Source organism: Cucurbita pepo, chromosome 11, assembly GCF_057944985.1.
Source record: "Cucurbita pepo subsp. pepo isolate OVF chromosome 11, ASM5794498v1, whole genome shotgun sequence".
In the NCBI taxonomy this organism is placed as follows: domain Eukaryota; kingdom Viridiplantae; phylum Streptophyta; class Magnoliopsida; order Cucurbitales; family Cucurbitaceae; genus Cucurbita; species Cucurbita pepo.
Window position 1 is genome coordinate 3024860 of NC_141808.1, and position 15370 is coordinate 3040229.

At 36.6% G+C, this 15370-nt stretch overlaps 2 protein-coding genes and 1 long non-coding RNA gene across 3 annotated transcripts; 2 read left to right on the plus strand and 1 right to left on the minus strand.

Annotated features, from left to right (window-relative positions):
* Positions 1-292: 292 nt before the first annotated feature.
* LOC111805411 (ENTH/VHS/GAT family protein) lies at positions 293-5374 on the minus strand. The gene is made up of 10 exons (XM_023690495.2): positions 5042-5374; positions 4449-4527; positions 3991-4089; positions 3784-3897; positions 3431-3594; positions 3240-3321; positions 2981-3066; positions 2225-2413; positions 1517-2034; positions 293-1255 (listed from the first exon to the last, which is right to left on the minus strand). The coding sequence occupies exons 1-10, from the start codon at positions 5140-5142 to the stop codon at positions 615-617; spliced, it is 2073 nt and encodes a 690-aa protein (XP_023546263.2). The 5' UTR covers positions 5143-5374; the 3' UTR covers positions 293-614.
* Positions 5375-7519: 2145 nt separating this feature from the next.
* Positions 7520-12006, plus strand: LOC111806085 (uncharacterized). The gene is made up of 3 exons (XM_087128084.1): positions 7520-8391; positions 10132-10212; positions 11265-12006. The coding sequence occupies exons 1-3, from the start codon at positions 8016-8018 to the stop codon at positions 11684-11686; spliced, it is 879 nt and encodes a 292-aa protein (XP_086984210.1). The 5' UTR covers positions 7520-8015; the 3' UTR covers positions 11687-12006.
* A 755-nt stretch (positions 12007-12761) lies between these two features.
* Positions 12762-15123, plus strand: LOC111806114 (uncharacterized). The gene is made up of 4 exons (XR_002816739.2): positions 12762-12956; positions 13666-13767; positions 13839-13924; positions 14951-15123. It is a non-coding gene; the product is annotated as an uncharacterized LOC111806114 (long non-coding RNA).
* Positions 15124-15370: the final 247 nt, after the last annotated feature.

Consider the following 15370-nt stretch of genomic DNA (forward strand, 5'->3'; position numbering starts at 1 on the left):
TCTCTTTCAACTTCACCAAAAAAGTTTCGTACCAATGAAAATGTTGTGTTTAATATATGCACCGATAATTTTTTCTCTTATCTAACTATCGATTCTTAATTTTTTAGATAAATTAATTCATACCTCAACTCAAATGTTAAAGGTTCACATTATAATTTTCATCTAAGTAAATGCCGCCAAAAATTTCGTCTTTTCGATTCAAATCTGAAAACAGCTTAGTTTTATGTAAATATTTCACAAACTGATAAGAACTCTTAGAAAAACAATGAAAGATACAAATGATTATAACAGATCAAGCAAAAAAATTTATTGCTCAAATTACTAAAAATGAATCAGAGATGAACTTTACACTACAGTTTTTATTTCAAAAAAAATGAAGGGGAAAATAAATCAACAAAAGTCCACTTTTAAGGCAAGTGGTCTCCCAAGGCCTTTTCCTTTTCCTTTTCTCTTTTCCTTTTTCCATCCCTCTACAAGAAATATACACGATTTCAATAATACTCAAACAGGCAACAAGAATGAGGGGCGCCAAAGGCAAAAACACTACTATATGTATGCAATGTGAAACAGGGGGAGGTATAAAATAACCAGAGGAAAAAGGTGCAGCAATGATTTCACATGCTACCAGCTCTGCCAGGAGCGGACGTCGCGGGTTTGAATTTCGCAATGTCGACGAGATCCCCGAAAAGTTTGTCCTCTGGCTTAGTGACCGGCTTCATGGGAGGCACATAGGATAAAGCAGAAGTCTGAGAAGACGAACTGCTCATACTCATGTCGTCTCCAACTGATAGGCCATACATTTGCTGCTCAAGATATTGGGGCACTTGTGATTGACCATGACCATAGCCATAGCCGGGGTTGTTGTATTGGTTGTTGTGGTTGCCATACATCTGCTGTTGAGGGTAATAAGGTTGTGTCATCTGGTTAGCTTGCGGATGCTGTGGAGGCATTGCCATGACCATATTTTGCATGCCTGGGATCTGCTGTGGGTGCAACAACTGATGGCTCGGATTAACATGGCTAGTGACGTTAGACATTTGACCACTCGTCATGGACTGGATGTACATACCTATGCCTACAACCTCGTTCCCCATGGATTGAGGTCCCTGGGGATGTCCACCGAGTCCGTGTGAGACAATAACCTGAGTAGTAACCTGCATTGGTTGAGAGTAATGAGAACCTGATACTGGGCTGCCACCATCAGGAGACTGAGCTTCCCAGGGAGGAGGTGGCAATGCACCGGTTGTTTGCGAACCTGTCACAACCAAACATCATGTAAGCCTTGCATATGTTCATGTCGAACCCTGAACAACAAAAAATTCCAAGCAAATGGTACGTGAAATTCATGCAATAACTAAGAGAAGCAACAGAACATTAGCAGAAAGAAAATAGAGAACTTGTCACTCCCAGGATTGAGCACATATGGAAACACAAAGATGGAGAGTTCTGCCATGTTCTAATCATGATCTAGCCTTTCAATCAGAGCCAATAATGCAAGAGCATGAGATGAAAGTACCATAGCCAGGTGAAGGGGGCTGCTGCAGTTGCTGCTGCTGAGGAATTGGACCATTCCAGGGTGAACCTGGGCCCTGCATGTACATCGATTGCTCATAATTAGGCGAACCCATGTTCGTAACGTTCCCATTTGGATAAAATCCAGCCTGCGGGGAGTGAACATTTGGCTGCTGCTGCTGCTGCTGTTGCTGTTGAAATTGGGAAGCATGTGGGTGGGGGGATTGCCCACCGGGACTGATAGGAGGGGGATTTGCAGGATTAGAGGCATTGTTACCATCAGAGAACATGTCAAAAAGAACAAGAGCATTTTGATCGGATGCAGGAGGATTATTAGGTTGTTGCTCTCCAACAGGAACAAGAGCCAATGAAGTCTCTGCCTTTGGTGAATTGAAGTCACCGCTTAGCAGGTCCACACTGGGTTCAACCCTACCTGGAGGAGCTGGACCATTAGTTGAAGCAGGTGCCGGAAGCAACCCCTGGTTCAGGATTTGAGAACCTTCACCGGCATTTGAGGCAGCTCTGCATAACAATTAAACGTCAATGCACAACCAAACATAAGGCAGTCGTGACTTAAATGACCAGAATCAAATATTTAAGCATCCGATGAAACTTTACAAGCATCAATCTTGACATTCAAAAATCAAATACATGCAATATACCATGAATTAGCATACTGCAAAAAGAAATCAACTCCAAAAGACATAATTACTTTGTCTCAGGCTGTTTGCTGTTATCTCCAGTGTCAATAAGGGGCTGGTCTCCACCAACGTGTGCTGTAGCAGATCCAGACTTTGGGTTCTGAGCAACAGGTTTCCCAGAAGAAATCGATTCATGCCTCGCAAGTAGCCTCTGAAGATCATCATTAAGTGCAAGTCCTTGGCAAAGTAGTGACTCATCTCTGCACCAGCATTACGAAATAAACACAAATACACGCATACATAAAATGTGACTCTCCAGTTGGCATTCATTAATGTAGTGTAGATTTCATAGACTAGTTGTTCAAGAAGAAGTACAGCTGAAAGCAACATACAACGCTTGCTCTACTTGAATTACCCCATAATACTTCAAGCGAACTCACTCAACAAAACCCCAATTAATACTGAAAATTAAACGTCAGAAGAAATCTAAAAGGCAAGGAGATGGAGGATTTTGGGAGCATATACTAGAAATCCTGGGTGAAATAAAGTGCCACTAAAAGGGACGATGGAAGAAGGCCGTTGCTTCGAGATTGAGAGCTTTCTTGTTGGATTCCTCTGTTTTAACTTGGAAAACTCCCAACGTACGGATGAGTAAGGAAATGTGGACGGGAATATGAAAAGGACAAGGATACAGCAGAAAGAATTTAGACGACAAGTCCCTAATGCTCTTTGCCAACAAAATTAATATAATGTCGTGAAGCCGAAAAAAAATGTAGAACATTTCTTCTATCAATAGCAGCAACTATAAGTGCGATATGAGGTCTTACGCGGTTGAGTTAACAAGGTGAACCACCCTCTGCTTGTAAGTACGGCACTGTTCAACCAAGTCAACAATAACCTCCTGCCTGATAGCCTGCAAGATGCGAAACCCCAACATTTTTTATTTTTTTTTTGGCCAGAAGAAATCCAACATCTTTAGAGTCGAAATCCACGGAACATGTGGATTAACAGAAGAATAAAGAAAACATCCCAAATATGTCATGAGATAAAACATAGTTTTGCTTTCGTTTTAAACTGATAAAGTACCTCTTTATTCCCTGGTTCTAATGCATTAACCATTTCTGAAAGGACATCCATAATGCCACGGGCATTTTGAATTTCAGTCAGGCTGAAAAAATGAAACCAAAATCAGTTTCAAAGTTCCATATTAACTATAATCATAAAACAGACAAGAATAATGTGATGATGAAAAATGATAGTAAAAGAAGTTTGCCCACCTCAAGGTCGGAAACTCGGACTCCGTTGAGGTCTCAGCATCATCTTGCTGATTACGATCGGGGTTCCGCAGACTAGGAGGAAAAGATGACAACGGTTGTGTTTGTGGGGGGGTGAATACAGGCCCAGAGCTCTCAGATCTCTGGGGGAAAACTGCCCCAGCACGCTGAAACAAAGAAGGTATCGACTCGCATACTCATGTCATGATAACTAGCAGAAGATGGTGCATCCATGAGAAAATAGAACGAGATGATGCGCACACTTTTGCGAAGATGCCAGAAGTTCAAAGAATGAAGTGTTTCTAATGAATTCAATCAGCATCATTGGGCTTAAAAGAATGTTTTTCAACACTTACCAACAATTCATGGTATGCAGCATAATATTGTGGATATCTCGCCCTAGCTCCTCCAAAAGCTTCTTGCCAAGTATCTATCAGAGTCAATATCTTCTCTTTGACGCGAAAATCAGGCTATATCATGCTCAGAATTGCTGAGATGTTATTCGAGGAAAGAACGATGGGTGACGCAAGAAAGCAACAAAAACATTCTAGATAAAATCCTACCTTCTTCTTCACCATTTTTACCATCTCATGAAGAAGACCCTTCTCTGCCACATGCATATGAACAATGTCCCCACAATTCTTAATGATTGTTTCCAACAGCTAGAATGTAGAGATATGACAAAATCAAAAATCAACTTAATCATCTAAAAACATAGAATACCAAGATTAAGTTAACTGAACATTGCTTCAGGAAACAAGGTAACGCAAGCTTAATAAGTGGATCAGCAAGAACAATAAACTCAAATTAGGAACTCCCTGCATTACTTTTGAATCTATATGCGTGGTACTCAACTATCAAAGAACTTGTTCTGTTTTTATGCAAAGAGAATGTTTCTTTTACCGAAACCTCTAGCAGATACCTCTAAAAAAATTAAGTAATTAATAGAGTAAATAATGCCAATAAAGGCAATAGCCACCGATTGCATAAAATTACAAATTAGTCAGAACTTAGGAATTACCGTCAGGGCAAGAAGTTGAACTTTTGCGTTCTTGCTTCCAAGGCGCTTCTTTATACCTTTAACAACATCCCTCGCTTGCCTGAAAATTTGCCAATGAAATAGTGAACTCCAAGCCTAAAGGTTAGAAACTTGGAAGAGAGATATGATAAATCCAGCCCATTGTCCAATGAAAAAACGGAAGCACCGTCAGATTCTTCCTCGTCAAGGAATCAAATTAAACGAAAACCTAATAGAAAATCCTCAGCCTTAGTCAGGAGCAAAACCGGCTGAAATTACTCATTTATTTATCGGGATGCATGAACGGTCAGTGGCTGAGTCGCAAATTATAATTTCCATTTGAATGCAGAAAAATAACACGGGGAAGATGCCAATTTCTATTCGGCTTGTCTTCAACCTTCCGTTTGAAAATACAAATTCAAAATTCCAAAAGCAGAATTCCAGTACTCATTTATTTTTGTGCCGAACAGATTCTCAGCAACCAAACACGAAAATAAGAACAGATAACGCAGCTTCTTCAAACTGATAAATTATTATAAAAAAACAAGAAAGAAAAACGAAAAACGATGAAGCAATCAATCGTATGCAATGCGTACCCAGGGTCATGGTTCAGCATATCACAGATCTCGATGTTCATAGCCCAATCTGGACCAATCAACATATCGCTCGTAGCACGCGCCACCACAGAATTCACCATCTCTCTTCCGCGCAAATAACACTGCCGGATCGGAAGAAAAAATTCCTATTCCGTCAACCGTACAAATCTCCACCGTCGACGGCAAATAATTTTCCGGCTAAATAGCTGAATACACCGTCCACTCTCTCAAAAAACGCTCTCCGGCCGCGAGATCGCCAGTAACCCCCCTTTCTCTCGATAAACAAACAAAACTTTCCCCTTTTTCTTATTTTTTTCTTTTTTTTCTCGACGCATTTTAGTTTGCCTCCCCATGGGCTTAGATGGAACTTAAACAGAAGGCCAGTGACATTGCGCCACGTGTAATAAAACGATCCACTTTCGTTGTGTAGTACTGAGGTGGAAGACTTTCATTCCTTCGGCTCGACCGACCTTTTCTCCATCAAGCAGTTCCGGTTCTTTGTTTAACCACTACATGGATCGCCGGCTTTTTTCCAGGAAAGTATCCACTGCGACGCACGACCATGAACCTGGCCAATCATTGCTCAACATTTTTCGGTATCTGGGTTAGCAGGTAACGGTCGGAATTAATTTAATTTTTATTTCAAACAGTTTTTCAAGTTTTTTTTTTTATTATAAATTGGTTAAATTAATAAAAATATTTTTAAACTGGTTTATTTTATCTCAAAAATAATTTTAAACTATTAATATATATATATTAAATACTTACTATTAAACTTTAAAAAATATTATGAATATACTTTACATTTTTTAAAAAAATATCCCTTGGAGGTAGCATTAATATTTTTAACCTTTATAAAAAAGTTTACACTGTCAATATATGTACGAAAATCATTTATCTACATCTTATATATCATCTTAATGTTATTATTTAAAGTTTATAAATATTTTTAAAATTCGACTGGTAAATATATTTTTTAAATTTAAAAAAATTTGAGAATAGTAATAAAAAGTATTTTTAATGCTGTTATAAAAGTTACTATTTTAAAAATCCACAAAAGGTTTTAAGAGTATTTTTTAATTTTTTAATTTTTAAAATATTAATGAAGGTCCTTTTTTAAAGGGATTAATATTTTAACAGTTTCTATATTTTCTTGCGCTTTTAGGTTTGAAACTCCTAAAAAAAATAATAAAAAAAAAACTTGATGGTCAACGTAAATAATCTACTCCATTAAGTTTGCTCTCCACGTGGCTATTTTTCATTGGTGGGTTGGTTTAGTAACATACTTTTAAACTTTAATGAAAATGACAACAACTAGGCCACGCACTAATTCATATCCCGAAATTCCAAATCTTATTATGGAAATTTATTTATCTTATTAATAAATAAATAAATAAATCCTTATTATCGAAATCCATGAAGCAATCAGTTGTTGTCCTTTCAAGTATTTAAATTTATTTTTCGTATTTTTAATAATTTTTAAAGTAGGGTTTTTAATCGAAGAAAAAGAATTATATATATATATATATAAAAGCATGGGATGGAGAATTGGGAAGGGGCAGGAACATGGAATATAATCTCGTCCCCAACTCCATTTATATAACAGAAAAAATGTTTCCCACTCCCTCCTCCATTCCTAGTCTAAATGGAGAATCCCGATTCTACGGATAAAATGAAGAACCCCAAAATTTCCTAAACCTCACTCGTATGTACTCTTGAACTTTATATCTCGTTTCAGTAATGCTGTATTAATAGCCTTGATATTTCAAAAAATATTTAAAAAAAATGTTCTTAATAGTTCGTATATAAACAACACCATTTATATGTATTTCATGGTCTCCTCTTCTATTTTTTTCTCTCATATGCGTTATATATAGTCTATTACTAATTTCAACATTAAAATAATCAATGTTTCTGAAGTTATCTAAGTCTACTGTTAGCAAATATTGTTCACTTTGGCTTGTTATATATCACCATCAGTCTCACGGGTTTATAAACGCGACGGTTACAAAAAAGCTTTTCCACTACTATAAAAAAAATATTGTTTCCCTCTCCAACAGATGTAGGATCTCACAATCTACCCCTTTAGGGATCAACGTCATCGCTGGCTCATCGCCTAGTGTTTGGCTCTGATACCGTTTGTAATAGCTCAAGTTATCGTTAGTAGATGTTGTCCTGTATGACTCATTACATATCGTGAAACAACTCACCATTTTGCCACAATTTTTACACTAATTTTTTTGGACCAAGAACTTAAATTTAGAGTAGAACTCAAAAAATTACATAGAAGCTCTAAAATTAAAATTAAAAAAAAAAAATCAAAAGTCAACAAAAACGACTAATTTTGGCCACAAGAAACATCTGATTCAAAGTCTCCACCTGTCTTTGCTTTATGAACAGTAAATATATTAATGATAAGAGTATTTTTTTTAATTTATTTATTTTAATAAAAAGGGTAATTTCCATAGTGAAGAAAAAAAAAATAATAATGATAATAAAACATTAACGATGGGGTTGCCGGAAGTCGCCGATCATTGCACACAGAACCGCCAAATCCCGAATATCGTGCCACATTTGTTGGCGATTGTAAATTGCAGATCTAACCTGTAAGCTACGCTACCAGTTCACCACTTTCTCTCTTTCAATCTCTCCAGCAAGCAAGCATTTCCTCGTCCACCGCCATTTCAATTAGGGTCCATCGGAGATCATCAGAAGGTTCTTGAACCAAGATTGAATTTCAATTTTCTTTTCGGGAAACCACAATTTATTGGTATTTCGCCAAAGCTTTCTGCTAAGTAGTTGTAATTACGGTACTTATTCTGGCTGGATGTACATCGATGGTTCGTGTGATCCATTTTATATGCGAAATGTGAAGATTTAGGGTTCTGAAAAGTAGATTTCTGTTCAGTTAGGTTTTTTCCTGATCGGTGTTGAGTTCGATTTTTCGCGACGAAGATTTTTCTTTCTGGCTCGAATGGCAATTATTGGAGACGCGCTTCGCCAGGCGTTCATGCCGAAGCACGAGTATGAGAATCTTCGCGAAGAAGAAAAAGCTTGGGGCAAGATTCAGAAACCGCTGGTAATGGCTTTTGTGGTTTTGATAGGGTTCGCAATCATTGTATGCACTACTATCAGTTTGAAAATAGTCTTCCCCGGCGACATTGGAAATAGACCGTTCTGCAGTGACAGGAGGCTTCAGCCTCTCCCTATGAACGGGAAAGGAGGCGATTCTGATCATTTTGTTGGAGCTTTTTACCTTACCAATCAAGAAATCGTGGACTATTTTTGGATGCTCGTGTTCATCCCCTCAGCATTCGCATTTCTTGCATCGGTTGTCTATCTTATTGCAGGTAAGAAAGTCTTTCTACGTTTTAAGCGTTAGCAGAAAATTTTGATTCCGAGATTTTTAGATTCTTTTGTTCAATCAGTAAGATTTGACTCGTTGCGAGTGAATTGGACAACAGAGGACTTGTTCTTGATTATGATTGATTTTGACTTGTTTCTCGTTAGTTGAAGAATTAGGGACTAAAATTTGATTAGTTTCTGTAATGGGTTAAGATTGAAACTTGGCTAAGAGATCCAATGACTTGTTATCATATAGGATAAATTAACAGTTCTTACCTTCGAGGAAGCTTATGGGAGAAAGGCTGGATGATTTCCTTTAAGGCAATATGTCGTGAAAAAACTTAGTCATCACCATGTGATTGCTGATGACTAAGGACTATTGATTTGCAATTATTTTAGTATTAACGTTTCTTTTTAGCTATTTGAATTAGAATTCTTTGACTGTTTATTTGTATCTTTACATCAATGGTTACCCAGCTCTGCACCAATCCTGTACCCTAATTACATATAAACTTCCATTTGATAGAACCATCATCTATATTTTAGATATGAACTTCTGTTGTGTTGGTGGCTTTTCCTTACACCTGCTGGGGGAGAAATATGCAATTACTTTAATAGTAGGGTGAGCATTGGTTGTGAGATCCAACATCGGTTGGAGAGGGAACGAAACATTCCTTATAAGGATGTGGAAACCTCTTCCTAGTAGACACGTATTAAAACCGTGAGGCTTACGGCGATACGTAATGGGCCAAAGCGGACAATATTTGCTAGTAGTGGGCTTGGGCTGTTACAGATGGTATTAGAGTTAGACACCGGGCAGTGTGCCAGCAAGGACGTTGGGCCCCGAAGGGGGTGGATTGTGAGATCCGATATCGGTTGGAGAGGGGAATGAAACATTCCTTATTAGGGTGTGGAAACCTCTCTCTAGTAGACATGTTTTAAAATCGTGAGACCGACAACAATACGTAACAGGCCAAAGTGAACAATATCTGCCAGTGATGGACTTGGGTTGTTATATTGGTGCTATAAATATAAGTCTGCCTAGCTTTTCCTTTATCTTTGGTCTTAGCCGTTTAGAGTTCTCTCATTGTTAATTTTATTATGCATTCTTATAATGCCAAAGGAGATGACAACATGCAAGGGTCCCAAAGAAAGAAATAGAGAATGCAATCTGTGTTGTTTCATTCGCATCGTGTGCTGTGTTGGGGGGATATTTTTAACGGGAAAAATACTGAATAAAAAAAAATAATACAAGATGAGTTGTCATCTCTGTGAAATGCGAACTTGAGGATAATCCTTTGTCTGTATAGGAATCGTGCCATTTTATTTCTTAGCTTACCCCTTTCCCACCTCCCATCAAAGAGTTTTTTGTTTCATTTTTTCTAAATAATCGAGCCTCTTGTGTTCCGAGTCACTACTCAAATGTTTGTACTGAAACTTTGTTTGGAGAGTTTAGATTGTTTGCGTATTGGTTTGTGCTACATTCTACCTTAGAAACAAAGCTCTGGAAATGTTATATTCTTAATTTTTAGATGACTTGCCGATTACGGCAGTCAGAGACGGGCTAATGGAAGTCGGTGTTGATCCGTGGGTACCATATATTTGTTATCATGATGTACACAATCAGACTTCACACCTTCCTTTGTTTGAAATCTACAAATTTATTTTGTTTTAAGAGTGCAATTATCACTAAAGGTGTTGGGTTACTTTCTACCATCTTCTGAATCAATTAACTTATATTGCAGGCATAGCTGTTGCTTATTCTGCTCCAACTAGACACGGTTGCTTGAAGGTAGTTGAGAATAGCTACTGTGCATCGAGGAGAGGTAAAGCCCTATCTTATCTCCTTATCAGCTTTTGTAAGTCAACATGTCATTTATTATCATTAATTATGGATGTTATAATAGAAGGAATTATGTTAGTTTAAAAGCTTTTCGAGTTTGGATTTTGCTTTGCTGCTGCTTTATTGAATTTTCAATGCCTAAAGAAATTTTATTTTTCTATTTGGTTTATGTAGTTATTTTTTGAAATAATATGAGATTTCATACTGCCTTTTGGTGTGAAAATGCATTGTCTTGTCCCCTGCTTGGCTGGCTTATTTTATTCCGTCTTCTTTTAGTTTTGGTTAATTTGAGGGCTTGATGCTTTTCAGTTTTCCGGTTTCTCTATTGTCTCCCCTCTTCTTGGTGTAGGGGCAAAAGCAACCCTTCCATTTCATCCGCAACTTATTTTCTTGTTAAATATAATATGATAAAAAGTGTCCCACGTGATTGTCAATGTGAGCCTAGCTCAATGGTGATTGACATATACTGTGAGATCTCACCTCGGTTGGGGAGGAGAACGAAGCATCCTTTATAAGAGTGTGAAAACCTCTTCCTAGTAGATGCGTTTTAAAAACCTTGAGGGGAGGCCTGAAAGAGAAAACCCAAAGAAGACAATGTCTGTTAGCGGTGGATTTAGGCTGTTACAAATGGTATCAGAGCCAAATATCGGGCGATGTGCCAGCACAAGGAGGTTGAGCCCTGGGGGGTCTCACATCGATTGGAAAGAGGAACGAGTGTCATCGAGGATACTGGGTCCCGAAGGGGGTAGATTGTTGTGAGATCCCTACATTGGTTGGGGAGGAGAACGGAGCATTCTTTATAAGGGTGTGGAAACCTCTCCCTAGCAGACGTGTTTTAAAAACCTTGAGGGGAGACCCGAAAGGGAAAGTCCAAAGAGAACAATATCTGCTAACGGTGGACTTGGACCGTTACATATACTTTTTCCTCGAAGTTTGAGGATTAAATCTTCATACCTCAAAACAAATGTCGTACTTAGTTAGTCTGTACATGTTCAGATTTTCATTTATAGATTTATTTTATGTGGCTATTTGTAGGTGGCGTTCGCTGTCTTACCATCCTAAATGTTATTTTCGCCATCATATTTGGCCTCTTGGCACTATTTCTTGGTTCAAGTCTTCTCACCTTGGGTGGCAGCTGCTCTGTGCCCCTGTTTTGGTGCTATGAGATCTCATCATGGGGTCTAGTTATTCTCTATGGAGGAACTGCCTTTTTCTTAAGACGAAAAGCAGCTACAATTCTCGGCGAGGGAGACCTCGGTGGAAGAAACCTCGGCCTGGAAATGTTGGTAGCAAATCCTTTGGAAATCTCCCCGGATGTCGAAAGGCGTGTCAATGAAGGATTCAAAGCTTGGATGGGATCTTCTCTCTTATCCTCTGATGAAGAAGATGAACCCGATAGCTACGATGAAGTAGCATCCCATATGAACCATGCTAACTCAAACAGGCACATTGTGTGATAAAATTTTCCTTCGATACAGGAAACGACAGGTAAATTTCGGTTCGTTGAGGATCCGTTGCAGCCATATAAAGATATACTCGATACCGATTACGGGGATTGGATGGGAGGGAGGGAGGGAGTGGCTGTTTTTGTTGAGATTTGGTTTCATCATCTGTTTCCATAATCTTGATAACTTGTGAATAGTCTATAGAATTGCTCGATTCTCTCCTTGCAGCACTCTTTTGAGGAGCAGAGTGATGAAAGAACTTGTTGAAATTTTCTCCTTTTAGGTTTTATTTAACTTTTCTCTGTAACCATCTTTTTATGGCTTTGTTTCTATCGCCCCGGACCTTTCCTAACTCCCATTAAAAAACGGATTTTTTTTTTTTTTTTTTTTTTTTACTATTTTTCTTTTTTAATCTCATCCCTTACAAGATTATTTTTATCATAATGTATTCCTTTGATGCTTTGGAATTTATTTAAAATATCCGGTAGCATTCGAGTTGATTATCCCTTTTGAGACATGGTCGAGAAGTATCATGCATGGTTGTGCCCCGTCCTTTCTTTCTCTTGGTCTCACACAACAAGTTTTGGCTTCCGACAGACTCTTCGGGAAAAGAAGTTCGCCACCTGTAGGCCTTCTACCTCCACGTGGCATTGCTTTGTTGGGTTTTTGTCCATTGCAGAAAATTTTCCACTGCTGTCTCTCGTAGGAGTTTGGGCCGTGTCTTGGTCCCAGTGTGGCTGATTATCCTCTTGAACCAGCTACTGATTATCGCCTAAAGTTTATTGTTTTTTTTAGCTCGACGAAATTCACGAAATTCAATTGACATTTTCTAAGCTTTATTAATGGATTTCGATTGTTTTAATTACAAATTTAATTCATAGACTTTATAAGGTTGTTTAGTAGATACTTAAAATTATTGTGCGGTGGGGAGTATTAATAAAATATGTATATAATCAAAATTAAAATCATAGTATGAATTATATGAGTATTATTTTAATACACTTTCGGAAATTTGAAATAAACTGAGATATTTCGCTAAAAAAAGTGAGTATAAAAGGCGTGTTTTAACTTGAGATGAACTGCCGTTTCCGAATCGTTGTGAGTGTGGGTTGTCAAAAGACGGAGAGTATTCGGAACGCATTGGTGGAAACGGGAGGTTCTCTGATGGACGTTTTCACAAGATTTCGTCTCTACTTCTCTCGATGCAGATTTCTGGAATTTTTGCAGTTTCAATTTCAATCTCTGCTTTCTTTGTTCGTACGAGTTCATCTTCGTGATGCAGGTTTGCAGTATTTCGCTATCTCTAACTCTGATCAAATATGTCTCCTCTGCTCGATTATGAACACACTCCTCGAATAGGACTATAGGAGTTTAGATTTTTTTTTTTTCCTTTCTTACCTAAATCGTTTTCGTTTTCCCTTTCCTGTCTCGGTTCTTGATTTATTTTCCTATTTTCAACTCCGAATCAGTGGAAATTGAATAATAAGTGAGATAATGTGGATTTCTTGTGCCTTAAATTTGATGGAAGACGATCGTAGTCATCTTTCTTTATTATTCTACCAAGATTATTGAGTGCATGATCCTTATCGGATTGATTTCTCTGTTCTTTTCTCCGGTTCTAGCTGCTTGATCTAAAGTTTGCCTCATCTGAAAACAACAATAAAACGGCAGAAAAACCGAAAGGTTTTTTACTGTATATTTAGGTGGATGATCTCGATATTCTCTCTTCAAATCGTTACTAGTTTCGTTAATCCGAATGTAGAAGAAGAGGCAAAATGTTAGTGTTTCTACCAGCATCTTTCGGTCAATGTCCATATCAATACTTTTATTTAAGAGTACGTAAAATCTGCCGAAGTCAAAAACAGTTTATGAGATGCGAATTTTCCAGAATTAATAACTTCTACTGCTCTTTCGATTTCTCCATGAAATCATAACTGTGCTCTTTTGCGGTATACTACACGAATTTATCACAACTAATTCACTTTTTGTAGTTCGTTAATAGGTTTTCATTTTTAGTACTGGCGGCCGTTTATGACAGATCTCATTGTCTGGATCCAATTGACCTCAATTTTGGTGGCATTACTTGCAAGAAGGTAAGCCTAATGAACTGAATGATATAGCTATATTTTTAATTCTATCAAATGTTATAATAATGCAGCAACAGCCATTCGAAATTTCAGCTAAAGGAAACGAACTGAAAGTCATACTCCGTTAGGGCTGCCCGGTGGAGAACTGGTGAAAATTTAACAGGTAATGAACTTCAACCAAGTATTTTTCCTTTTTACACTTCTTTTATGATATGAACAATTATTTATTTCTTTGGCCATAAGCCTCAAATATAAAATCAATTTTATTCCTCTTTTTTTTGTTGCTAAATAATAATAATTAAAAAAAACTACAAAATATGAAATATCATTGTAAAAAAGAAAGATAAAGTTGAAAAGTGTTGTATTAATAAAAACTACAAAATATGAATTTTTTTTTTCTAACCTTGTTTGCTTCAATTTTATTCTTAGATATGTTGTATTAATCAAACTTTTTTAACATTTTATTTGATTGTTTTATCCCACAATTAAATTAAAAAACTTAGATACACTAATTTATATATATATATATAAAAAGGGAAACACTCAATAAATTTGAAATGGTTAAGAAAAGTTATTTTATAAAATTCAAACTTAAAACGTGCCTATTATATATGCATTTAATTACATAAATGTCATCTTCTTTATTAGTTGTTGATGAAGTTGAATCAATAGATTAAATGAGTATGGTTTGATGTCATTTACAAATTCATGGAATTGATCAATTTCAAACCTATAAAAATGTGATTTTTTCATAGATGGAATCTAGAGCTATTGAATTTTAACATTTTTTTTTACTATTTAATTCTGAAGAACTATATCCAATGAATTGACTTTTGTATAAAACAGAAAATCTAGTTTAACCCCAAGTGAACTGATTCCCTTTCATTGAATTCTTGAATTTTCTCTTGTAATGTTGAAATCTCTGGTAAGCTATAAAAAAATAATCCTCTTACAAAGAATTTAAGGTTACCTTATTAAAAAAAAAAGGTCTAAAATTAAATTTTTAACCGTCTTTGTTTCATAGAAATTTTAAAGTGTCTAATACATATTAAAATTTTTTAATTTATCTCTAATAGGTCTTCTAACCTTTCGATACAATACCTAGTGAGACTAAGATTAATTAGACACAAAGTTGAACCTCCTTTGTGTAATTGATAAGTTTTATGTACTCCATGATTAATTTGATCAGAGAGCACTCGATGACTGGTACTTACGAAGGAGCTGAATTCTTATGGGCACCAACAAAGTGAGCAAAGAGTTGCAATAATGGTCACGATAGTCATCTTACGAGGTACGAGCACACCGACAATATTAAACAAAACCACAATCGCTGGAATACATGACACACGAAAGGGCTAAGGGCTAAATGTGCAACTAAAAGTCAACATTATTTTTTTTATCTTTAAATTTAAAAATCTCTGACATGAAAATCACATGTGACTATAATATTTCTAAAAAATTTATAGATTTAGATACAAAAATGAAATTTAAGGTTTATTAGATAATTTATTTTTTAAAATCCAAAGATTTAAGTGTAAAAGATTGTAAAAAAGTTTATTGTTTCTTTTAATTAAGTTTATAAACATTAATTTTATTTATTTTATAATTT